General features: G+C 49.5%; 2 protein-coding genes and 2 non-coding genes across 6 annotated transcripts in view; 3 read left to right on the top strand and 1 right to left on the bottom strand.

The window, feature by feature from the left end:
• The first annotated feature begins 1632 nt into the window (after positions 1-1632).
• On the top strand, positions 1633-4163 carry RPL27A (ribosomal protein L27a). 2 transcript variants are annotated; one of them, XM_068988582.1, is made up of 4 exons: positions 1633-1865; positions 2267-2358; positions 2946-3120; positions 4002-4163. In XM_068988582.1, exons 2-4 carry the CDS (start codon positions 2327-2329, stop codon positions 4128-4130), a joined length of 336 nt encoding a protein of 111 aa, XP_068844683.1. In that variant the 5' UTR covers positions 1633-1865; positions 2267-2326; the 3' UTR covers positions 4131-4163. The 2 variants fall into 2 exon arrangements, with proteins under 2 accessions (XP_068844683.1, XP_068844682.1); XM_068988581.1 differs by having other exon boundaries at positions 1635-1865; positions 2283-2358.
• LOC138093350 (small nucleolar RNA SNORA3/SNORA45 family) lies at positions 2530-2659 on the top strand. The gene has a single exon (XR_011146077.1). It is a non-coding gene; the product is annotated as a small nucleolar RNA SNORA3/SNORA45 family (small nucleolar RNA).
• Positions 3774-3902, top strand: LOC138093351 (small nucleolar RNA SNORA3/SNORA45 family). Its single transcript, XR_011146078.1, has one exon. It is a non-coding gene; the product is annotated as a small nucleolar RNA SNORA3/SNORA45 family (small nucleolar RNA).
• A 9088-nt stretch (positions 4164-13251) lies between the features above and the next one.
• DENND2B (DENN domain containing 2B) overlaps positions 13252-25901 on the bottom strand; it is a 121167-nt gene continuing 108517 nt past the window's right edge. Inside the window, exons 14-20 of one of the 2 annotated variants that reach the window (XM_068988987.1) lie at positions 22793-22941; positions 18959-19136; positions 18654-18695; positions 16992-17103; positions 15412-15651; positions 14507-14593; positions 13252-13968 (exon numbers count right to left, since the gene is read on the bottom strand). In XM_068988987.1, the coding sequence (XP_068845088.1) occupies positions 13934-13968; positions 14507-14593; positions 15412-15651; positions 16992-17103; positions 18654-18695; positions 18959-19136; positions 22793-22941 (843 nt within the window). In that variant the 3' untranslated portion in view covers positions 13252-13933. The remainder of the gene's footprint in view (positions 13969-14506; positions 14594-15411; positions 15652-16991; positions 17104-18653; positions 18696-18958; positions 19137-22792; positions 22942-25901) is intronic. The other variant, XM_068988988.1, reaches the window with a different exon arrangement.

Raw genomic sequence — 25901 nt, 5'->3', positions numbered from 1 at the left:
TGGTGTCTGGTTAATTGATGACATTGGTAAGAGCAATTTCATTGAAATAATGGGGCTGAGAGCCAGATTGCAGTGGATTGAACAATGAATGGGAAGCTAGCATTAACAGGATTTGTTGACTATTCTTTTGGGGAGCCTGGCTGAAAAGGAAAGAGGAGAGGTAATAAACAGAAACAGGGAGAATTTAGGATACTTTAGCTAAACTATATTTTAGCTGAAGGGAACAAGGCACAGAAAATTCGCACACACAGCACACACTAGAGTTAATTGAGGAAGGTGATCCTGAACACTGGTTAAGACTTAAAACGGGAAAGACGCCTCTTCCACTTTAGTCTACAAAGGGAGGTGAGGACAGATGCATTCATTCACTTAAGGATCATTTGTTGAACATGTACTTCATGCCGGGAGTTAGGAGTGCCTGGGTAAAAGAAAACAATCCTCCAGCCTTTAAGGAATTTGGTATGGTAGGAAAGATAAACACGGATCAACAAGTAGAAGAGTTTTGTGGTAGATTTTAAGCACAGTGGGGAGAAGTAAGCAACTATAACTGAATGAGTCAGAGAAGTTCTACAAGAGGAGACTCTTGCAGAAAGTCCAGATCAAGGAGTGGTTCTCCGGGCCAGAAGACGAGGTCATGCGCATGCTAAGCAGGTTCCAGTGAAAATTAAAATGGACGGGTAGATTTACAGTCTGGAGAACAAAGGACCCTAAAGCATCCTGGTGTAGAGGTCCCTAAAAGGAGCTTGTTTAAACGGAAATGCCCAGGACAATGGCACAAGGGCAAAGGAGAAAGGAAGACCTTGAGCCCACTCAGGAGTGTGGGCCGAGCAAGTCCCAGAGGGTGGTAGAGACATCTACGACGACTTGAAAGGGAGCAGAGAGAGAGACCGGGTGGGCACACTGAGGGTCAAATAGTCCCTCAATGCAGCAAGCAACCGCTACCGCCCGGGCCAAGACGACCTCCAGGAACACAGCGAGAAGCGCGGGGTCGCTCAGGTATGGGGCGGTTGGTGAGGAGCTGAGAAACACGGTGGCCCCGGCGGACTCCGGGGCCTTGGCGCTGGGAAAAAAGCCCGGCCCAACAGAGCCGCAACCGAATGCACCTTAGGGCGCCAAACCCCGCCTTCCGAGACAGATATCAGCCTCTGAGCGCGAGCGCCCGCGGGACATCACAGAAACGATACACGGCCCACTGCAGCCTCCGGAACAGCTCTGTAACTAACAGGGAGGCCACAGGAAAAGGAAAACACAAGACCCGGAGTCGCGCGAGACCCGCGACGCCAAAGAGGCCCCGCCCGCGACCCTGCCTCCCAGACAGGAAGTGAGGCGATAACTCCGCCCCCGTGCTCGATAGATCGCGAGACTTCGGGGAGGCTTTCCTTTTTCGTCTAGGCCGCCGACATGGTAGGTGGTTCGTGAGGATGGTCCGCGTAGTCGTAGTCTCAGCCCGCGAGCTTTACTCACCAAGCACTCCAGCCATCTACTCCCGAGCTTGCCCTGGTCTTCTAAGGCTGCGCAAGGCCAGCCGCGGGGCGGAGTGGCCGGCATGGGCCCGGAGCAGGGCGGGGAAGCTAGGGCCGCGTGTTCATCCAGGAACTTGGATTCTCGAGACACGCGGGCCGGGGCGCCCGGGGTCTTCCCTGATGAGGCCGCACGGTTCCAGGCGTGGCTGTAACCTCAGTTTTGCTGACGGCGCCACGGAGCAAACCCCTAGGCTTGCGGGTCCCTCACAGGCTGGCAAGCTTTCGCCCCCTGCCCCGCTTCTCTTCGGCCTTCTCACTAAGTACCTTTTCCCATACAGCCATCCAGACTAAGGAAGACCCGGAAACTTAGGGGCCACGTGAGCCACGGCCACGGCCGCATCGGTAAGTGCTGTTTCCCCATTCTGGTCGGCCTTGGACTGTCCCTGCCGGCTGCTTGCTTGTCAGTAGGTAGCTAAGTGAAGTGGGTTTGTCAGAGCTCATGCGGTCGAGTTGGATTGAACTGGATCATTAGCTGTTGGCTTTTTATTTGAGAATCGTCTGTACTCCTGTTACAGAGAATGAGTTGGGGGGTTGGAAATGGAACGAGACCCAGTATTGAATTGGTTGAAGGCATGAAGTACTGTGTTAGTGTTATGTGGAACACTGCAAAGTGATATTTATCCCAAGAGTCTTGAAGGAGCAACATTGCTGGAAGAGATATTAAGCAAAGGCCCAGAAGTATGGGGAAATGCTTTTGCTACAATAATATTGACGGGTTGGAGAAGGCTATTTTAGCCATGTAGCTATGTGTTCCTGCAGGCAAACACCGGAAACACCCGGGAGGCCGAGGTAATGCTGGTGGCATGCATCATCACAGGATCAACTTCGACAAATAGTGAGTGGTTTTCACACTGTCCTTTTACTGACACTACTAGCTTGGGATTTAGGGGTAGAGGGTAGTTAAAGAACGTCTTCAGCGGGAAGCAGGTCTCACTACTCACGAACCCTGTCTATTGCTGGTTTTTCTCTAGTTTATGTTTGATGTGAACTGAACTTGTCATCACTTGTCGAGGCTAGAGTCACGCTTGGGTATCCACTGTTGCCTTAGTGTGCTAGAGTCCTCGAAGAGTAACTGCTGACCTTATTCACTGGCTGTGGCCCTTATGGCATAGTCAGTCACCAGGTTAGTGACATGCATCAGATTGACTTACACAACCTTTAGATCTGTTTATGCCCACAGTTTATCGGGGTGGTATTAAAACTACTTGTTAGGAGTCTGGTGTGATAGGAGGGTGTAGAAGCTCTCCAGTGACCTGAATTCTAGTGTTAAGATTTGTTTTACTCGGCAAGTGGAGTTCCTGCTAGGTTGGTGTTCTGCACAAGTGAACAGTGTACACTGTAATGGAGGGAAATGGACTGTGAAGATGGAAAACATAGCTCAGTTGGAGTGAGGTAATGAAAATGGTTGCCTTGTTTTCCCAGTCACCCAGGGTACTTTGGGAAAGTTGGTATGAGGCATTACCACTTAAAGAGGAACCAGAGTTTCTGCCCGACTGTCAACCTTGATAAATTGTGGACCTTGGTTAGTGAGCAGACACGAGTAAATGCTGCCAAGAACAAGACAGGAGCTGCTCCTATCATCGATGTGGTTCGATCAGTAAGTGACTATTTTTACCTTTTATGTGACTTTCAAAATTCTGCATAATATACACCCAGCTACCTACTAGACAGTCCATTCAGTAGAACTTCCATGGGTAGGTCACTGAACAGAACTGAACTCTTGTTCAGTTGTGATCATGTAAAACCTTTGAAGAGTGATACTTTACTCTCCTTCATTTACTTCATTTTTCACTTGAATTTTTATCTGATCAGATATCTTATTCCTACTGTCAATACCCTGGTTTCCCATCCGAACGTAAGTAGTAATTTACTTCAGCTGGCTCTGGTCTGTTTTACACAAGACTACAATGAGGCACAGCCCTTCACCCTTTATGTTCTAATAAAATACAGTCCTAATATGTTCAGTTGATATTTAAGGCCAAACATTATCTGAAGAGATCCCACCCTGCACCCCAAAAAGGCATTTTTGTATATTATTAGGAGTCTGGTCCTTGTGTTCCTTACCCTCCATGGATATGGAGGTAGTCAGAACCCTGAGGAGACTTTGAGTAAAGTTAAAATTGCCTTTCTCAGCCTGTTCTTTGAGCAGTTCTGATGACCCTGGCTTCTTGGGACATTATTAGAAATGTGATTTTTTCCTTTTTTACTTATCAAGTGGTAATTGAATAGGAAAAGAGGGTTTGAGCTCTGCCCGAGACTAGAGTCACATCCCGACAGCTTTTGTCCTGGTGTGCTAGAGTACTCGGATAGAACCTGCTGGTCTTGATTCACTGGCGAGGGCAATCGGTGCCCCCGTGAGTGCCCAGATCAGAAACATGCCTTCCCTGGCTCCTAGATGGAGTGGATTGACAGGACTCTTTCTTTATACTCTTGGTGACTGCTGTGGTGCGTTATAAACCCTTTTCTCTGTTTTTCTAGGGTTACTACAAAGTTCTGGGGAAAGGAAAGCTCCCAAAGCAGCCGGTCATCGTGAAGGCCAAATTCTTCAGTAGAAGAGCTGAGGAGAAGATTAAGAGTGTAGGTGGGGCTTGTGTCCTGGTGGCTTGAAGCCACATTCTGGGAAATTCATTAAATGTTAAGTGCTTTTCTCTTCTGGTTTGAGTGTAGGTTCTTTCGCATTTCTATCTCCCTACCTGTACATAAACCCACCTAATAGATTCTAGAGTACGGGTATTAGGACCTGGGTTCCTCTGCCAACTCCCCTCAAAGTACAAAGAGGTAACACCAGCACTTACAGGCCTTGGCTGGTTACATAATTTGAAGCTTCTCACTCAGTGAGGATACCTGTTGATAAGGAAACTTTATCTGATTGTTGAAAGGTCTCCTAGAATTGTATGTTCTGAATTTACAGTGAGTGGGAGAATGTGCCTTTAACTGTTCCATGGAGCTCAGGGAGCAGAAACTCAGTTATGATGTGGAACGTTCTTTACATACAAGATCTCTGGGTCACATTGGAAACATGGGACAGTGATGGGAGTGGCTCTTGGGAACTTACTTTCTACACCTGACTTATTTATCTCAAACCAAACTGTTGGAATGGGGCAATATGCCAGGGCTTTATAAGAGTGGTTTGTGTGTGCTTAGTTGTATCCCACATTTAGCGATCCCATGGACTGTGGCCCTCCTCTGTCCGTGGAATTTTCCAGGCAAGAATGCTGGAGTGGGTTGCCAGTTCCTACTCCAGGAGAGCTGTACAACCCAGGGAAGTTACTCATGTCTCTTGCATTGGCAGGTGGATTCTTTACCACTGCACCACCTGGGAACCCCATCCATGGTTTGGATTCTAGAAATCAGTTGTCACAACTCAAAGATCCTTGTGCATAGGAATCTTAAACTTTAAAGAGACACATCATGAAATGCTAATAATTTTCCTTCTGGTTTGAAGTGTGTCTTGTAGAGAAATTAGAGGGATGCTAAAGGACTTCCCTGGTGGCTCAGACAATCTGACTGCAATACAGGAGACCAGGTTTGATCCCTGGGTTGGGAAGATCCCCTGTAGGAGGAAACGGCACCTCACTCCAGTATCTTGTCTGGAGAATCCCACGAACAGAGGAGCCTGGCGGGCTACAGCCATAGGGTAACAAAGAGTCAGACATGCCTGAGCAACTAACACTTAAGACAGAAACCAGAATCAGGTTTTCTAGAGTTTTGTATCTCCTGCAAAACCAAGATGACCAATGCTTGTGTGCCGACAGGACCCTCTTAATATTATAGTACATTATAATTTGCTATAGTTTGTTTCCCAAGATTTTGAAGGTGTTTTTGACCCGTCATAAAACGTGGGGTAGAAACGTGACCAAAAGAATAGTTAAGGTGGCACTTAAGCTTACTAAAACTGTACTTAAAGGTTTAGTCTGGTACAGGGTTGTATTGCTCTGTGGGGTCATAAATGGGCCGGGAACCATGACTTTCTGTGGGACTAGTTTGTCATGACAGCCTTTACAGGATATTGGGGATGATTAAGTGTAAAGAAGCACAGTGGAGGAAATGTGATTGATTTATATAATGGAGAATTAATGGTCAGGAAGGTACTTGGTTGGACAAGCTAATAACTTATTGACATAACATATTGGTACTGATGGGGAAAGGTAACAGTGGGTTTTAATGTCGTGGAGGCCTTAAAATATGGAAACTTTGATTTCTACTAGACACTGAAGGTACAGAAAAGTGTAAATAACAGTGTCTTAAGATTCAGGCTGGATTTGAAATTTGGATAGCTGTGTGACTTCTTAAAGGGTACTGAGCACACGTGCACCTACCTTGGAGTATTGTGTGGATTAAGTAAAATAGAAAGCATTTACTAAACTTCTGTGCTCAGTTATTGGTACGGAACATATAAGTGAACTATTACTGTCACCCAAGTGACAAGTCAGTTAACCTTGGTGTGACTGAGTCAGTGGGATCTAACCACAAAGAAGAGCAAATGTGCATTTAGGAAACCCAATTTGGGAAGGTTAGGCAAGTTGGGAGGTGCTGTGTGGGAGATGAGCCTGGAGCAAACAGGTACTCTGGCCAGGCTGTGACTTAGCTGAGGGGTACAGTGGAAGGTAGGAGGCAGGACCCATGAGGATGGAAGACATGTCGGATTCAGAAGACATAAGGAGATAGATAAGACTTGTGACTGATAGGGGTGGGGCTGGCAGCAAAATGCGGTTTGGTGAGGACAGATTTGTCAGTAGTCTATGGCTAGCTTCTTTCCCAGTTTCATTGCTAGCATCTTGGAGCATAACTGTCCTGAAACTAGGTGGGATCATGCTCATCCCAGTCCTGTATAGAGGTGCTCCTGTTGGGTACACTAAATATGAGTCAGTACAGCCATTCTAAATAGGGAGGGTTCCTCAAATACCATGCCATCCCATCTCCAGGCCTGGAGAATACAGCTACTGATGAGTGTGAGCTGCTCTGTGCATCTTGCTCGCCATTGTCTATAGTTAAAGTAACCAAGGAGGTCCTCTGATTACTAGTAATACTGCCAAAGGAAGTAGTGTGACTGGTGGAAAAACAAACATGCCCCAAGACAATGAAGAGCGACCTAGTGCTCCCTGCAAGGAGATCCAACCAGTCCATCCTAAAGGAAATCAGTCCTGAAAATTCATTGGAAGGACTGATGCTGAAGCTGAAACTCCAGTACTTTGGCCACCTCATGCGAAGAACCGCCTCATTGGAACAGCCCCTGATGCTGGGAAAGACTGAAGACAGGAGAAGGGGATGACAGAGGATGATATGGTTGGATGGCATCACCAGCTCGATGGATATGAGTTTGAGTAGGCTCCGGGAGCTGGTGATGTGTCCAACTCCAGGGAAGCGTGGTATGCTGCAGTCCATGGGGTTGCAGATTACGACACGACTGAGCGCTCTCACACCTAAAACGACCACTTAGCTTATTGTATAGCACCAAAGGCAAACCGTATGTTTTGATTTAAAAGTGAAAGGTGCCAAAACATAAAATAGAGCGAATGCATAGGAAAAGTTCCTGGACGAGCCTGCCAAACTTGCATTACCCTGTCCCATAGGCTCAGGGCCATACTGCCACTACCTCCAGTGGCCACAAGGTGCACGTTGATGAAGTTGTAATACACTGGGAGCAGAGCTTTTTAATCAGCTATCCCCCGAACTCGGTGGTCAGCCTTTTGCCCTTTAAAATAATTGTGGGAAGTATTACAGTAACAGCTAAATATACCATAATTTATAAAAGTTCTCGTCAAAATCTTAGGATTTAAATTCTCAATTCAAGTAAACATTGGTACTAGCCCAGTAGCAGCCAGCCCGTGGGATGAAAACCAACCAAAAGCGTGCACCACGAGCGGGGGACTACCGCGGTTCTGGGAACTGCACCCAGGCAGAGCTTGGCGCTCTAGCGGCGGCGATCCGAGCCGCTTCCGCAGGGTGGGAGGCTCCCGTTTCGGCGTCACTTTGACCTCCCACACCGTGGCCGGAAGTACATCGAGTCAGCTCCGCCATTTCCGGCAGTGGGCGGGGCTGGCCAGTGGTGCTACGGCTAGGCGGGAGGTTTAATTCGACCCAGCACGACGTGTGGCCTGGGGGTCAAAGCTGAGTTCACAACCCTTGCTGCACTGCGGATCCGCTTTGGCCGTGCAGAACGGGAATTGTGGCCTTTCTGTGCGCCTCCAAGATGAGAATTCCAGATTTTTTTAGAATTAAGTTGCCATTAAAAGATGAGTATTCGAGGTACATTCGGCTAAAAAAAAAAAGGTTGTATGCGCATAGAAAAGTTCTGGAAGAACATAGAGATTGCCTAATGAGTTCTGGGAGGGGAAAGTGTATGTTTCATTTCTGGTTCTGTTTTGCAGCCCAGTTTACCTTTGATTTCCACTTAAAGTAGGCTTTAAAAAATACACTATTTACCTATCTTTATAAGTCAGTCATTTGGGGTACAAGGTGAATTACAAGGCTATTTACAAAATAAAGGATGTTATTTTTAACAAAATTTAAACTTGAGTTGTGATATAATTAGTTTTCTTGGCGTTCTAATTCCACAAACCAGTGTAAACTACAGTTACTTTCCAAGGGCATTCCAAAATACTGCCTTTAAAAAGAAGCCCAGCCTTCTCATTTCAACACTGTTCACCAAAGCATGTATAGTAACTTACTGAAAAGAGCATTTAGAAAGATGTAATAGCGCAACCTGCCCGGCTCTCAAAGTTACCTAACTACAGGAGAAAATCCAGGTGCCTTTCTTAACTACAGAATGGAGGTGGGCTGACAGTTTGACTTCTGGTAGAGGAGGCAGCATTGCCCTGCCCCTGAGCAATCTCCCAGAAAGGCACTAAGGACACTTGTTTTCAGCAGTGGTGATACCATCCTCTACAGGGGCATTTTGTAAACGTATGGGAGCATCTGTGGTCACAATCATGGAAAGGAAGCAATCAGAGATGCTTGATGTCATGCAATGTATAGGTCCAGTTCAGTTCAGTCACTCAGTCGTGTCTGACTCTTTGCGACCCCATGAATTGCAGCACACCAGGCCTCCCTGTCCATCACCAACTCCCGGAGTTCACCCAAACTCACGTCCATCGAGTCAGTGATGCCATCCAGCCATCTCATCCTCTGTTGTCCCCTTCTCCTGCCCCAAATCCCTCCAGCATCAGAGTCTTTTCCAATGAGTTAACTCTTCCCATGAGGTGGCCAAAGTACTGGAGTTTCAGCTTTAGCATCAGTCCTTCCAAAGAACACCCAGGACTGATCTCCTTTAGAATGGACTGGTTGGATCTCCTTGCAGTCCAAGGGACTCTCAAGAGTCTTCTCCAACACCACAGTTCAAAAGCATCAATTCTTCGGTGCTCACCTTTCTTCACCATCCAACTCTCACATCCATACATGACCACTGGAAAAACCATAGCCTTGACTAGATGGACCTTTGTTGGCAAAGTAATGTCTCTGCTTTTGAATATGCCATCTAGGTTGGTCATAACTTTCCCTCCAAGGAGTAAGCATCTTTTAACTTCATGGCTGCAATCACCATCTGCAGTGATTATGGAGCCCCCCAAAATAAAGTCTGACACTGTTTCCACTGTTTCCCCATCTGTTTCCCATGAAGTGATGGGACCAGATGCCATGATTTTCGTTTTCTGAATGTTGAGCTTCAAGCCAACTTTTTCACTCTCCTCTTTCGCTTTCATCAAGAGGCTTTTTAGTTCCTCTTCATTTTCTGCCATAAGGGTGGTGTCATCTGCCTATCTGAGGTTACTGATATTTCTCCCAGCAATCTTGATTCCAGCTTGTGCTTCTTCCAGCCCAGCATTTCTCATGATGTATTCTGCATAGAAGTTAAATAAGCAGGGTGACAATATACAGCCTTGACATACTCCTTTTCCTATTTGAAACCAGTCTGTTGTTCCATGTCCAGTTCTAACTGTTGCTTCCTGACCTGCATATAGGTTTCTCAAGAGGCAGGTCAGGTGGTCTGGTATTCCCATCTCTTGAAGAATTTTCCACAGTTTATTGTGATCCACACAGTCAAAGGCTTTGGCATAGTCAATAAAGCAGCAATAGATGTTTTTCTGGAACTCTCTTGCTTTTTCCATGATCTAGCAGATGGTGGCAATTTGATCTCTGGTTCCTCTGCCTTTTCTAAAACCAGCTTGAACATCTAGAAGTTCACTGTTCATGTATAGCTGAAGCCTGGCTTGGAGGATTTTGAGCATTACTTTACTAGCATGTTTGAGGTGAGTGCAATTGTGCGGTAGTTTGAGCATTCTTTGGCATTGCCTTTCTTTGGGACTGGAATGAAAACTGACCTTTTCTAGTCCTGTGGCCACTGCTGAGTTTTCCAAATTTGCTGGCATATTGAGTGCAGCACTTTCACAGCATCATCTTTTAGGATTTGAAATAGCTCAACTGGAATTCCATCACCTCCACTAGCTTTGTTCATAGTGATGCTTTCTAAGGCCCACTTGACTTCACATTCCAGGATGCCTGGCTCTAGATGAGTGATCACACCATCGTGATTATCTTGGTCGTGAAGATCTTTTTCGTACAGTTCTTCTGTGACTTCTTGCCACCTCTTCTTAATATCTTCTGCTTCTGTTAGGTCCATACCATTTCTGTCCTTTATCGAGCCCATCTTTGCATGAAATGTTCCCTTGGTATGCAATGTATAGGTTGATTCTAAACACAAAATCTAGCTTAGAACCCACCTAATTTCATTTCACACAATCAAAAAGATGTTTGTTTTTGTTTTTTGTAGTTTTCATATGCTTAGCAGTGTTTTGGGATTCCAACTATTGTTTAAATCCGGGAAACTCCTAGTGCATTTGGTTCAGAATATTGCCTAAAACTTTATTTCAGAAAACTTACCAGTAGTTAACACCTACTTACTAGTATCTGAGTTGCTAATTCAACACTTTCTGCATGGGTAGCTGTTGCATTCACAGCAATTATATGTACAGGTGTAAGTATCTGACTTCATTATACCTTCTAATATGGTTGTGCCCAAGTATTTACATATGTAAACACATGTTATTTTATGACAAAATAACTTTCCTTTCATTTCTCCCCTTTTATATTACAGTTAAGACTGTATCACAGTTACTATGTTTAGGTAGGTTATATTACCTATGGATTTCATTTCAGGATAGTAATGGGGGGAGTTACAGTATTTGCTATAGAAAAGGAGTATTGATCTGCTAGGACTGAGAACCATCAGTTTAGAGGTCCAGAGATCATCTGAAAACAGAACTTGGAAAGAAACCCAGAACACTTTTTGTCACCCCCAGACCAGGCCCCCCAGACACATCCTCCTCTACCTTTCAGATGAGACCTCTGTGCCTTGCCCATAGCAGTCACTGTATAGGCCCTTGCAGCCCATTCCAAGCCCTTATGTGCCAGTATCAGTTTCCCAGATTGGGATGAGAGCTGTGGAGGAGGGGGGGATCCCCAAAGGTTAAAATAACACTGTATTTTAAAGCTACATAAAAGGTACAGGTTTTAAGAAATAGTAATTTATACCTATGTATCTTTGGGGAAACAGTGGAAACAGTGTCAGTCTTTATTTTGGGGGGCTCCATAATCACTGCAGATGGTGATTGCAGCCATGAAATTAAAAGATGCTTACTCCTTGGAAGGAAAGTTATGACCAACCTAGACAGCATATTGGAAAGCAGAGACATTACTTTGCCAACAAAGGTCCATCTAGTCAAGGCTATGGTTCTTCCAGTGGTCATGTATGGATGTGAGAGTTGGACGGTGAAGAAAGGTGAGCACCAAAGAATTGATGCTTTTGAACTGTGGTGTTGGAGAAGACTCTTGAGAGTCCCTTGGACTGCAAGGAGATCCAACCAGTCCATTCTAAAGGAGATCAGTCCTGGGTGTTCTTTGGAAGGACTGATGCTAAAGCTGAAACTCCAGTACTTTGGCCACCTCATGCGAAAAGTTGACTTATTGGAAAAGACTGATGCTGGGAGGGATTGGGGGCAGGAGGAGAAGGGGACAACAGAGGATGAGATGGCTGGATGGCATCACTGACTCGATGGACTGAGTTTGAGTGAACTCCGGGAGTTGGTGATGGACAGGGAGGCCTGGCGTGCTGCAATTCATGGGGTCCCAAAGAGTCGGACACGACTGAGGGACTGAACTGAACTGAATCTTGTGATCTGATCACATATCTGAGGACTCTTTGGAGACATATTAAAAAAGGGAGGGAGAGGAAAGGGGGAAGAAATAGGACCTTCGGAAACTACTATTTTAGTAAGGACTCCACTTCTGTGAAACCAAGTTAAACGTGACAAGTTCTGGAGGTAACAACTCCCTACTCTGGACTTTCTGGTTATAGCTGCTATCTTCTCTTTTTACGTCACCTGTAAAACCAGCCTCATGAGGCCTCAGTGAGTGTGCCCTCCTATTCTTGGAAGATGCCAAAGCCAACTACATAAGAGGCTTTTACAGAGACCAATCTGTCTTCCTAAAAGACAAAACCTCCGCTTTATAAGGCAGACAGCAACCCCAAACCACACACAGACTGGGACCTGGGCAGGAGTCACTGGAGATGGGGAGGAGGAGGAAAGGGGACTGCAGAAGGCATGGTCTCCTGTTTTAACAAGTAGGATAGAGTGGAAGGACAGGAAAACTATGGTTCAAATCCTGCCAGATCCGAAGCCAATACCAAGGAAGAGAGGTCCAGCTTATTGCCCCATCCTGGAAATTTTCAAGGTCTTGTCTCTGTGAAGGCCTTGGGTGAATAGAAAGCCTAAGCCACCCATATTCCCCACCTTACTTCCCTCCTTGCTTTTCCAAAGAATATAGCAAAACTTTCTGCATGCACACCTTTAAGAGTTCCAGTGGAAAAAAACTTCACAACGTGACATGAAAGAGCCATAAACAATGGGCCCAAGCTATAAGCAAGCCCTGGGTTGTCTTTAGCTGGGCTTGACTCTACCAATGTTAGGGTACCCAGTGACGTCATAAGGGCTTCATACTGAATAGGAAAATGATAATATTAACCTAATAGGGGAACCAAGAGGCAATACGCATTCTTTCCATCAGTGGAAACACACAGAATCTGAACACTTGGCTATTGGAGAGGGAAGCTAAGCTAGAACAATAATTAGGCATCTTCTAAGACCAGTCATCACCGACTCGATGGACGTGAGTTTGAGCAAGCTCCGGGAGTTGGTGAAGGACAGGGAAGCCTGGCGTGCTGCAGTCCACGGGGTTGCAAAGAGTCGAACACAAGTGAGTGACTGAACTGAAGACCAGTCCTATGGGGCTTCCCACGTGGCACTAGTGGTGAAGTCACTAGTGGTCTACCAGTGCAGGAGACGCAAGAGATGAGTTTGATCCCTGGGTCAGGAGGATCCCCTGGAAGAGGAAATGGCAACCCACTCTAGTAATTGGAAAATTCCATGAACAGAGGAGCTGGAGGACAACAGTCCATGAGGCCGCAAAGAGTCGGACACAACTGAGTGACTGAGCGCACACAAGACCAGCCACACAGCTCAGGCCAGAGAACTCAATTTCCGGGGAGGTCAGTGAGCCACACGAAAGCTAAACTCTTAATCAAGTACTCAATTCCCTGCATGAAGGTGTTTCATCCTGCCTCAGCCTGTTCCCCTGGAGAGAGAACTCTAGATAATGAAGCCAAGAAACACATGGGGCTCTGGGCCCAAACAACTATACACTGTTTATTGAGAACACCCGTAGATGGTGGGAAAGAGGGATGCCCTGTACCGCATCACGGCCACCACTGACTGGGAGCTGGGCCTGGAGGACACTAGCAGAGCTGGAGGGTGGGCTTCCCATGACTCACGGACCATCACAAAGGTGGGAGAAAGAAGAGAAGGCCAGGCCCGAGAGCCTGGTACCATGCTGCAAATGGGGATTGATTGGCCTTTGCCTTTCAAAACAGACGGTTAGGGGAGGGGGACTACTAGGAAAAAATAGAAACTCTAAGATTAAAAAAAAAAGTCTCATACATGACAAGACAGCATGTGCTCTCCAGGGCCCGAGACTGGCAGCAGGGGCCGCAGGCAGGCAGGCAGGCCAGGAGCCTCCAGGGGAAGATCAGTGGTTCGGCTGAGACAGTCAGCTGCACATAATTGGCCAGTCACCAGCACCCAGCAAAACTTCATCCATGCTCGGGCAGGGCAGGAAAGCACCCGGCCCCTTGGGAATATACAAATATTTACCAGATTCTCTTTGCTTGTTACAAAAACATAAGAAAGCTTACAGCAGATTATTTACAAACAGTATCCTGGGATGTCGTGAAGGCAGAGGTGGGCTGGCTTGGAGGGTGGGGTCTGTGGAGGCAGAGCGGCCACAGCAGCCCAAAGGGTCCAAGGCTGGGCCCCCTCCCCAGGCTCTGCAAGGCACTGGACTCTGTCTGGGGAAGGGGCTTAATTCTTCTTGTGGAGGAACTTCATTTTGTTGCCTGTGGGCCAGAGAAGGTGAGAGTGAGAATGTTTCAGTATCATCGCTTCCAACAGTCCTAACTCTCAGTGAGAGAGGATTAGAGAGACTAGATTGCAGCTAGACCATGATAGTGAAAACACTCTAGAGCTCTAATTAGGCTCTGGTATTAATCATGAACGGCTTGGGCAAGCCATTTAACTTCTTTGGTCTCAATTTTCCTTTAAAGTGAGACAAGCTATGATTCTATGGTTCAGTTGGCTGAGCTCTTTGAAGGGAGGGGAGCTTTTTCAGAGAAGGACACTCTGCTACTTCTTCGTAGACCCTCCCTTTATGGCCATGAGGAAAACTCACTGGTTCTAACGACCCTCATGTTCACTCAGGAAGCAGTGCACCCCAAAAGACCTGATTGAGGTGAAGATCTGTCAGATTTCCTGCTCTGTCTACAGCCCTAATATAAATTCCCATTGTCGCTGGTTTATTTAGTTTGGGGTACAGATCCCCCAGCCACCCCACCCCTTCCTTGCTGAACTTGTCTCATCAGTGACAAGGCTGCTTACCCAAACCACGGAGAAACTTGTTCATTCCACTCTGCTCAGTGTCTGGGAGTTCCTCTAAATACTGCTCCACTCGCTGCTCAAAGAGGCCTGTGGAAGAGGAGCAACAGGGAAGAGAACGGTCCTTGGAGGAAGGGAAGGGAAGGCTCCTTTTGAGAGGACCAAAGGGAACAGATCCCAGAAAGGGGGGAACCAAAGACCTGGGATTGTAACTTATAGGAGCATCCTGTCAGAATCCAGCCCGGCTCATCAAAACTATCATTAATGACACCTCACTGGTGTCCACTGCTGATGGCCTGAGCTGCATTACGGTGAGGATGCGACGTGGTATCAGAGCTGCCCCCAAGTGGGCATCTTCTCCAGCTCCTTTTAGACTCTCTATCATGCTGTTTCAAAAGGTCACACTAAAGGGACAGTACTGGTGGACAGAAGACACAACAATCCTGAGATTAGAAAGGGCCTGATGAGAAGAAAAAGCTCTAGAGTGAGCAGAGCTGATGAAATAACAGAGATACCCTTTGTGCTTTGAGTGCAGACTGCCACCAACTTAAGACAGAGAGCTGGCTCAGTTCTCTTCAACCCTGGATTCTCAGGACTCCCTAAATGGCACAATCTGGCCTTTTTCTCTAAACAAGGACCTGTGAAGAGGGGCAAAGTGGAGATAAGCCCCACTCTTTTGCCACAGGGCTCCAGCCTGTGCCCAGCCTAGTGAAGGCACTTTCTGGGGCAGAGGAGAAAGTGCCCTTGGCAGTCCCTCTTAGGAGAAAAGGGATATTAGGAAGCCTGCGCTGGCTGATACTGATGGAGGCTCACTGTGCCTGGCTACTCAGCCTGCTGGTAGCAGAAAAGCCGGAGGAAGAGACCTGATACCCCTCAGAACCCCCCACCCCAGGCTCTTCTGGCCTTACCCTTTGCCCGGCACTTTCTCAGCTCCCTGTCTTGGATGAAACCAGCAAACATCTGAGACTCCATAAAAACTTCAAGAAAACGGCGGATGCTTTTGGAGGCTACAGACTTGCGGAAGGCCTCCCGCTGAAAGGCCCTCTCCCCCTTCTCGCTCTGGGTCAGGAAGAGGGAGTAATGCCCAACAGTCTCCACAAAGAACCGGATAAACACCTCCGACACCAGCCCATTGAGGGTATTACATTCTGGAAAAAAAAAAGAAAACCTTTGAGGTTCAGGTCCAGAGCCTGCAACCGCAGCCTCCTGGGGATCTTGTCTCCATCTCCTCAACTAAACTGCAGCCAGAACCACTTATCTGTTCTTGGAACTTTAGCTCTTGTGCTCCCAGGCTTGTAACTAGCTCACGAGCCAGGAGGTTGGAAACTGTGCTCTGAACATGGAAGCTGGCAGATACTTGCTGAACGAGTGAGAATGGAAATCAGAGACCAGAGCCCCACTCCCCACCAAAACACCTTGCCCTCTGGTGGTTTCCCTGGCTTCACAGGAAGAAGTAGTTCCCTCCACCTCCTGCAGTGGGTCAAGGCAAGGCCTGAGACAGAGAAATAACTAGCATCCTATCAGCAAGAAGAGTCTTTGTGGTTGCCAGCTGTCTTTGGGTTTTTCTTCCCAAACTTCCTGAGAAAGAGAATTAGAGGCAAGAGGGGAGCTTTGTAGCCTGGGCCACCCTAGAAGCAGCTCTGATATTATCTAAGTTTCTGAACTCCTTCTGATAAAATACTATACTATTCCTCTCCCCTCAGACCCAGTCAAGCCATAACTCCCTGAACCACACTGGCAGTTGTTGTCCAGTTGCTAAGTTGCATCTGACTCTTTGCAACCCCATGAACTATAGCACACCAGGCTTCCCTGTCTTTCGCTATCTCCCAGAGTTTGCTCAAACTTATGTCCATCAATTTGGTGATACCATCCAACCATCTCATTCTCTGTCACCCCCCTTCTCCTCCTGCTCTCAATCTTTCCCAGCATCAGGGTCTTTTCCAATGAGTCAGCTCTTCTCATTGGATGGCCAAAGTACTGAAGCTTCAGCGTCAGCATCAGTCTTTCCAATGAGTATTCAGGGTTGATTTCCCTTAGGATTGACTGGTTTGATCTCCTTGCTGTCCAAGGGACTCTCAAGAGTCTTCTCCAACACAGCAGTTTGAAAGCATTAATTGTTCAGTGCTCAGTCTTCTTTATGGTCTAACTCTCATACATCCACACATGACTACTGGAAGAACCAGAGCTTGGACTATATGGACTTTTGTCGGCAAAGGAGTAGGGCTAGAGAATTCTAGGCTAAAGTGAGACCAAGGTCCTATATCTGAGTTTCATCAGCCAGGTGGGTCTGGTGCACAGAAGCAGGGTCCAGGCCCCATGAGGCCCAGTCCCAGAGTAGAGCAAGTCTAGGACCTGCTCATGAACCAGGAGGTTGGAAATTGTGCTCTCAACATGGAAGCTAGCAGATACTTGCTGGATGAATGAAAATGGAAATCAAAGACCAGAGCACCACTCCCCACAACCACTGCATGGGGCAGGCCTCACTCACCATCATCGGAGTCGCTGTCTGAGTCCTGGGAGATCAGTTCGTTCTTCCTCTCCAGAGCCTGCTCCAGAGCCGCCTGTAACTTCCTAGGTAACAACGTGTCCTCATCATCCATCTGCGGAAGAAGGGAACCACACAGTAAGCACTTACTTTGTGCCAGTGCTGTCTGAAGAGCTTGAATATATAAGCTTGATTATATAATATAATCTCACTGCATCCTCCCAATAACCCTGATAATTTTACCAACCTCATTTTTTTAAAGATTTTTTTTTTGATGTGGACCATTTTTAAAGTCTTTATTGAATTTGTTACAATACTGTGTGCGAGCTCAGTCGCTTTAGTCTTTCATTTTTTAACTTCTTTTTGTGTATTCATTGGCTGTGCTGGGTCTTTGGGGCTGCGAGAGGGCATTGTCTCGTTGAGAGTGGGGGCTGCTCTCTAGCTGTGGCGCGTGGGCCTCTCGTGTGGCGGCTTGTCTTGGTGCAGAGTACAGGCTCTAGGGCACTTGAGCTTCCGCAGTCGTGGCGCAGGGGCTCAACAGTTGCATCTCTCAGGCGCTAGAGCAAGGGCTCCATAGTTGTGGCAGACAGGCATAGCTGCCTCAAAGCATGTGGGATCTTCCCGACCCAGAGATCAAACCCGTGTCCCCTGCATTAGCAGGCAGATTCTTAACCACTGGACTATGAGGGAAGCCCTCACTTCGGTCTTGTCCGACTTTTATGTGACGTTAGGGACTACAGCCCACCAGGCTACTCTGTCCACGGGATCCCGCAGGCAAGAATACTGGAGTGAACTGCCGTGCCCTCCTCCAGGGGATCTTTCCGACCCAGGGACTGAACCTGCATCTCTTACGTCTCCTGCATTGGCAGGTGGGCTCTTTACCACAAACACCACCTGGAAAGCCATGTTACAATATTGCTTTTATTTTATGTTTGGCTTCTTGGCCACAAGGCATGTGAGATCTTAGCTCCACCACCAGGCATCAAACCCACACCCCTTGCCTTGGAAGGTGAGGTCTTAACACTGGAGCACCAGGAAAAGTCCCTATCAACTTCATTTTAAGAAGAGACACTAAGGCATAGAGAGAGTTTAAGAAACTTGCCCAGGGTCACAAAGATAAAAAGTGTGGAGCAGGTGGCATTCACTGCCCAGGACCAGTAGGGGTTCCCACCCCAGCACCACGATGAAGTCTCCCCAGTTCCTCCATCTTTGGCACCAGGTAGGAAGCACAGTTGGCTGGGAGGGGCGGGGAAATCACACGTCTCAGGCACAAGGTTAGGCTGCCATGCCTATCTCTATACTCTGATTCGGTGTCCGTATCTTGACTCTTGGTACCCAGGAGATAGAGCTCTGTCAGTGATGCATGTAACAGACTATATTCCCAAAGTCTACAGCATTAAGATTATGTTCCTTTATGTGCCCAGGAGAATTTCTACCACTCACAGAGACTTTTTGAAGTTGACAACCATCACAAGCCTTTACATTCCTCCACATTCTTTGCATCATGGATAATCCTCCAGCCACTTTTCAACTGTCTGCTCTGTGAACGTGGAACCCAAAGCTCAGCAGTCAGCTATGAGGGTGGAGTATGTGCGCAATGGTGCTAGGTGCTCTGATCAAACAAGCACCCACCCTCGGGCAGGCCATGCAACGTCACGCTCTTACCTGTCGGATGAATCGGTCAGACCCCAGATTCACCATCAGTGCCTGAGAAAAAGAGTCACGAGGGGCAGTGATTCAGGATATGAATCCCTGCAATGCCCTGCACAGATATCCTGGATTCCCAGGGTCAGATAACAGGAAGAACTCCAGCCAGGGAGAGGCCTCCCAGGGAGCAAGGAAAAGAGCTGGAGACACAAACAAGAAGATCCCAGCAGCCTCCCCCAACTCCTTCCCCTTCTGCCCTTCCCTCCCGAGCGCTTCTGTTCCTCTGTCCCATCCTCCCCCGGCGGGCTCCCCAGATGGCCCACCTCTTCCACAGGCAGCTCCTTCAGTTTGGGGAGGGAGCTGGAGAGCAGGCCAACCAGGAAAGGGGTGGGACAGCAGACGATGTCGATCATGGAGGCCGGGAGGACAGGAATGAAGGTGTGCTGCCAGGAGAAGGGGTAGAGCAAGGCCACCACCGCATGGGAGCAGCTGGACAGGGTACTGGCAGACAGACAGACAGACAAAACACTGAGCCCAGGCCCAGCACCTTCAGGGAAGGGGAGCTGGTGCCTGCTGGGCTAGGTTCATGATCTCCTTTCATGTTAAACCTCCTAGGGCAACAGAGACGCTAAGGAGGTTCAGCCTGGGTTTGACCTGGTGAAGCCCCCACATCCCCCTTGCTCAGGGCCACAGGGCCAGTAGTGGTGCCCTCCTTGGTGGCTATACCTAGAATGGTTGCGCAGGTACATAGCAACACCTGAACACACACATACACTCCCCCCCAGAGGGCCACCCAAATACACAGGTGGGCCTGACCTAGTTTGGGAGGATCAGCTCAGGCCAGGGAATACAAAGGTAAGCTGAGCAAGAGTGATCACAAATTCATAGTGTGTGAAAGCTGGAAGCTCCTACAGAGGTCATCTTATCAAGTCCACATTTTACAGCTGGGCTCACTGATAACCCAGGGTCCGTCTGGTCAGAAGTGGCAGACGAGGGACACGGCCAGTTTTCCTGTCTCCCAGTCCCGTGTCACGCTTGCCGTTCCCTACTCCCCTAACTGGAGAAAGCGGGCTGCCTGAGTGAGGCTGGCACCGTTCTCACCCGCTTCTGTCTTTCCTCTCAGGCTCCAAAAAGAGGCCAGACTTCTCAGTGGGTCAGCCCTCTCTTGGCCTAGAGGGGACTCCAGGCCTCCAGCACTGTATGACAGGGCTGGCCAGAAGGCATAGAAGTGAGTGCTGAGGGCTAGTATGGGTCACCAGTAACCACAGGAGACACACCTGCCCTGAACCATCTACCCGTCAGGAGAGGAGTCAGGAACACGCCCCTCAGGGCCATATCACCAATGAGACAGTGGCCCAGAGTCCTTCTCAAGCCTGCCTTTCCCACCCTGTCTCTCTGCATCTATTGGTCCCACCTACTAGCTATGAAGGCCCTGGGCTCTACCCAATTGGCTCCAACAGGGATTGTCATCCTTTCATGACTAATGACCACCAGTCAGAGAACATGGTTCCAATCCATGACAGAAACAAACCCTCTTTTCTAGAAGGACCTCTGGATGTTCACAAGTTATTTGGCAGCCAGTGACTTGCTTGGCTGTCCTGCCACCCCAGGGACAACTAAAATACGGCTGGGTCCTGAGGCAGAGACACAGGTATCCTGGCCCTGAGAGGTTTTCCTTGGGGACAGCACTCCCCAAACCCCAAGCGGAGCCACCTGAGAAAGATCTAAAAAAGGGCCATCGCAGGGTCAAAGGAAACACTGATCTCTACAATGCCTTCCAATGGGGCCTGGGGCTTGGAAGGCAGAAGGCTTGTACAGCCCTTAGGCTTGATCACTGCAGAGCTTGTGTGTGTGCACGTGCGCACACACACACACACCCCCTCCCACTAACACAGACATCAGAACCAGGCCAGAGGGACCAAGGACTTGCGGACAACCTAAAATGTGAGCAACGGAGCAAGAGCTGGCTGGACTCCAGCCCTGTGTGCCCTTACTGGGCTGCCTACTCTGCCCTCTCCAGTCAGAGGCAGGCCCCGAGCAGGGACGGCATCTGTTCTAGACCCAGGATTGACAGGACTTGAACACCAAGCCAGGCCAGAACAGGACCCTGGGGTATTTTCCTCCAGGAACGGTCCAGGAATGTGTTCAGAGGCAGCTGCAGCCACAGGAAACAATCACTGTATTCACAGCCCTGCTGGAGCCAGGCTGGGGGCTGGGGGGCGGTGGCAAAGAGGAGGCGAAGGAGTAAAACCTTCAGGGAAAGAAGCCTCAGGGCCCAGGCTTTGCTAAGGGCATCAAGGTCTGACCAGGCCAGAGCTGCCCAGATGGGCAGCAAGGGCTTTGCCGGCAGACAGTGAACACAGATGGCAGAGAGGCAGAGACGGAGCCCCAGGGAGCTTCCATAGCTGGCTAGCTCCAGCAGCCGGCTCGGTCCCCTCACAAGGCCTAATGGACATACATATAACTGTGGTATAACAGAGCTGTGATGGGAAGCGGGGTTCAGGGTAGGGGGAGGTAGTCTTCATTTCTAAACCTGGCTCTCTGAAAAAGCCAGAAGCTCTGGTTTTTCTTCTTGCTCACTTCTCCTGGGCTGAGGGTGGGCCCAAGTTCCTGCCCCAACACCCTGTGAGAGCATTCAGGAGGCCATTTCTCCTGCTTCCTTCATGACCTCCTCTCACACGCAAAAGAAAGTACCCAGGGATCTTGGGCTTACTGGGGGAAAAACCAGGAGGTAGAGTTTTCTGCCCCTCATATCAGCACCTAGCGTATGTTATGGCACATAGCAGATAGCGTAATAAATGCTCTGAAAGACTAAATTAATCCACCACTCTAAAGAAACTACTGCCCCCCTCTGATGACAAAAAAATGCACAGTATGTTGCTGAGATCTCATCCTCTCCCTGCTTGTCCCACCCACTATATATACCCTTTGCTATGGTCTGAATGTTTGTGTCCCCGCAAACACCCAGTGATATCTGAGGTTCTTAGGTCCTGAGAGTGGAGCCTTCATGAATGGGATCAGGGCTCTTACAAAAAAGACCCCTCAGAGATCCCTCACCCCCTCCCTTCTGCATGGGAGGACACATGTGAGGCCAGCAGCTATGAAGGAGGGAGAGGGCCCTGACCAGTGTGGCCACGCCGGCACCTGGGTCCTGGACTTTCAGCCTCCAGAACCGTGAGAAATAAATTTCTATTGTTTATAAGCGACCTAGCAGCCCAATGGACTGAGCAGCCCAAATGGACTGAGATGATCTTTAAAGAAAACAACAAAACAAAACCCACCTTGGCTGCCTAGGACTCAGATCCTACCAGAACACCTCATGTCCCATGACATTTCCTCCATCCCCTCCCTGACCACAACCAGATCTTGGCATCTGGAATTCCTCTGCCTCCAAAACCATAAATGCCAACACTTCAGACCAAGACGTGTGATTTACTCAGCTCTTTTCTGGTTCTTCTTCAACCAGCTCCCCTGCCTCAGTGGCAGCTCCGGTCCCTGGACTTCTTTTGCCCTTTCCTAGTCTGGCCAGCCTCCCTACAAGCACCCTCCTCCCCAGCACCCTCAAGGCCCTCACCTCATCCTTCTCAGCAAATCGCCATGTGCCCGCCCCGGGTCACTCCATTCAACTGCCTTCTCCAGGTGACACTCGCTGGACGGCTCAGCACTCCTCATACTACCCCTAGTCAGTGCCCTCACCCCTTTCTCACGGTGGCTCTCCCCAGAGCTCATCACTCTCTTAAAACTCAGCATCCCACAGAGACAGCCTTGCGTCCCCCTCCAGGGGAAATGTGGCTGTCTGCTAGGAGTCTCCTTCCTTTCTTACCTCTCTATACAAATAGGTTTGTACCTATATAATCTTGGCTGCTGCAAAAGAAGCAGCGTCTGTCTTTTTCCCTCCAGCCAAGTCCTCCATCAGGCCCTCATCTCTGCCACCCTGTGTGCGTGCAAGCCCTGCTCCCTCGGTCATCCTCTCTGACCAGGTTTGCTAACCTGTGCTCTCCATTTGGTCCTTCTTTCACCACATGCGCAGTCGCACCCCCCACACACACTCTCCACATACTAACACAGTGGCTGGCATATACTAGGACCCATACACACGCTGCATTAATTAGTGGATATGTCTTCCCCACTTCTTCACCTCGCCTGCTGGGCCCTACCTGAGCTTATCTGCCACAAAAATGACCCGACGCTCCAACAGCAGCGAGGCGAAGATTCGGATGAGCTGACGCACGCTGAGGCAGGTAAAAAGGCACTCGAAGTCCACATGCTCCAGCCGGGAGTCCGTGGGCCGCCGCAGCTCTAACACCTGCAGGAGAACGGTGGGGGAAGGGGGTCCAGGCCGATCAGGTGGGTGCCACTCCCAGGTCCCGCACAAAGCGGCCTGAAGCTCGCATCCCTCCCCAGTCTCTCTCCTGAGGCCTCCACTCTCCCTCCCGCTATGGAATAAGACCCAGTCTCCTCCTCCACAGTCCTCAGGCCCCAGCCTGCGGGCAGGAGGGCTCACTGCGAATGAGTCAGAGGCTCCAGGAGAAGGGGGTGGCCAGGCTCTGGGGAGTGAGGAGGACAGCTGACCACTCTTACAAACCAGGAGAGTGGGGGAGTCTCCCCGCATGGTCCTCCCTGACCTTTTGCCTGTCTTAGCCCCACGCGGATGGACCCCCACAGCAGATCACAGCCCCCTAGGCGGCTCTGCTCACCCCTCACCCGTCTCTGGAAGGGCAATGCTAGTGTCCCTGTTGCCATGCCCCCTCCCTTTCCCGCAAAGAACTATTTCCTTCCAGAGGCTCTGTCCTGGCCTCTTTCAGCGAGTCTCATCCCTGTGCCAGGAACAAGGAAAACACTGGGAAATGGCTGGCTATTCCACAGCCTGGCCAGGAAGAGGCCTTCCTTGATTAGGACCAGACCCAGCCATCTTCCCTCCAGTGGGGCGGTAAGAGCACTCCCAAGGTCGGCGATGTGGCACAGAGAGCACTTCCCTGGGGGCAGGCATGAGGGTGGAGGGTGGCAACGACCCTGGCAATGCGAGCAGGCAGAGCTGACGGCGCTCAGGCCAGGCCAAAGCGGCTCCCACCGGGGCCTGCCTGGCCCCCGCCTAGTTCAGGCAGCATGGACACGTAGGCCTCCAGAGCACCAGGAGGGAAAAGGAACTCCCTCTCTCAGCCTTATGGAGTCAGAACTCTCCCCAAAGGGCTTTAGCCATCATCCCATTTGTTCCTCCTAACTCTGAGCTCAGCGGTCATCCGGGAAACAGCACAAGGGGCACAGGTTGCCCCAAGGATGTGTCTCTTTTCAGAGGTCTGTTTCCACGCTGTCTCTCCAACCCGACGTTGACGTCCCAGAGGTTCAGCATTAGCAGGATGTGGGGGACACTGGAAATGTCAGTGATGTAGGCTGAAGGAATCCCACACCGCCACCACCCCAGAGGCCTCGGCACACCTCCTACTCCCACTCCTGCCCCGGAGTCACAGCGAGGCTCCCCTAAGCCTCCCTCCTGAGAGCCTGCATGCAGTTGGCGCTCCATGCCTGGTATCTGAGAGTCTGGACTCTCCAGGGAGTGAGCATTCACACGGGCAGCTTGGAGGACCTGGGCTTCATTTCACTCACCACCCCTCAAGGAGATCACAGTTTGCTGGGGCTAAAGGAGCCTGAACAATCAGCCCATGAGCTTGGTGACAGGCCAGGGGAAAGGTGTAACTTACATCTACACAGGAGCCAAGAGTAGCTGGGAAGAAGGGTACCCATCCCATCTGGGGTGGGGTGGGGGCAGGGTAGGGGCAGTGGCTCAGAGCATAGGATGCTTAATTTGGTTGCTCAAGGAGATAAGAAGGCAAAAGGAAGCAGTGTTCATGGATGTGAGAGAAGGCTGGTGAGTGGGCCGGGCCCTGTCCTGAAGGACTGACTCCCAGGTACTGCTGTTGGACCCTCGGGGCAGGGTCAGAGGTCCTGCCCCTAGGCCACATGCATGAAGCAGAAAGTTCATTCAAGAGAGGGTGGGAGAAAAGATGCCACAAGAAAGGCCTTGAATAGTACTCGCCACTCCCAGCAAACCCAGTGCTTCTCTGGTCAGACCCTCTCCACTGCCTACAACAATGAATACATTTATTTCTCCCTCTCCTCAAACCCAGCACCCACCTCTCACTCTCAGAGGACAACCTTCTTTCCCATTTGGAGAAAACTGAAGCCGTCAGATGAGCATCCAGGATCTATAAGTCGTGGCCGTTCCCTGCCATCACACCAGAGAGGACCCCTCTCCTGTCTCCCCACAGAGCCCACTGCCCACCCCCAGTCTCACTGACCCCACCCTCTGCTGCTGTCTTAACCTCTCTCTCCTTCTCTGGGTCCTTCCCACCGGTACACAGACAACCACCTTCAACAAACTGGCTCCACGTTACCGTTCAACCACTGCCCATTCCTCCCCACAGCCAAGCTTCTCGAAAGCTATCTCTGCAGGCCATGTCCCCTTCTCAACCCCAACCACTTCTTAACTCTGTCCAGTCAGGCTTCTTGGCCTCCTGACCACCCGAGTTTCTGAATTCTGTCTTGTCAAGGCAGCCCGCCACACCTGGTCCGGACCTCATCTCATCTCTCCTTCCTGCCTGAGAGGCCCCTTCCTTGGCTCCTGTCGCTGCTGCCCTACTGCAGGTCCTCTAAGAGCCCGAGGCCCTCAGGACTTTCTCCTCCTCCCCGTCTACACTCTCTGCTAATGTGCACAAAATCAGCTCTTCCTCATCACAAACCTGCCCTCCCTCAGGTGCTCCACTGACTACCCTGTTGCTCAAGCCAGAAAGCTGCAAATCAGCCTTAAAGTTTCCCTAACACTATTCCCCATTTCCAGCCACTGCAAAGTGCTATTGATCCTGGTTCTAAAGTACATCTCAAATCCACCTTCCTCCTCCATCTTTCCATCCACACCTTAATCCAAGCTCCACTCATCTCTTGCCTATACGCCTGCAACAATACCCAAGCCGGTCTCCCTCTTTTCATCCCAGTTCACTATCGACACAGCAGCCAGACTGGGCTTTTGAAATCATTATCTCAGATCCTAGAACCCAGCCTGAGATACTTTGCAAAACCCTGAATTTGGCCTACAGCACACTATGACCCGGCCCCGCAGTCTCTCCACCCTGCTCACTCCCTTTCTCAACCATCTTGGCCTTCTCCAGTTCCTTGACAAGCATACACACTTTCCCACCTTCTGCCTTTGGGTGCTGTCCCTCTACCCGGCATAATCCTTTCCCACACACATCCTTCTCTTTCAGTCTCCCT

Source organism: Capricornis sumatraensis, chromosome 16, assembly GCF_032405125.1.
Source record: "Capricornis sumatraensis isolate serow.1 chromosome 16, serow.2, whole genome shotgun sequence".
NCBI lineage: Eukaryota > Metazoa > Chordata > Mammalia > Artiodactyla > Bovidae > Capricornis > Capricornis sumatraensis.
The sequence above is the reverse complement of the archived record's forward strand: the minus strand, read 5'-3'. Positions and strand labels throughout refer to the sequence as shown.

What these genes read in the sequence shown, in the direction of transcription:
- RPL27A (XM_068988582.1), top strand. Translation starts at nt 2,327, where the DNA reads ATGCATCATCACAGGATCAACTTCGACAAATA. An exon ending in AGGATCAACTTCGACAAATA is followed by an intron (nt 2,359 to 2,945) that starts GTGAGTGGTTTT and finishes TTGTTTTCCCAG; the next exon opens with TCACCCAGGGTACTTTGGGA. An exon ending in TCATCGATGTGGTTCGATCA is followed by an intron (nt 3,121 to 4,001) that starts GTAAGTGACTAT and finishes CTGTTTTTCTAG; the next exon opens with GGTTACTACAAAGTTCTGGG.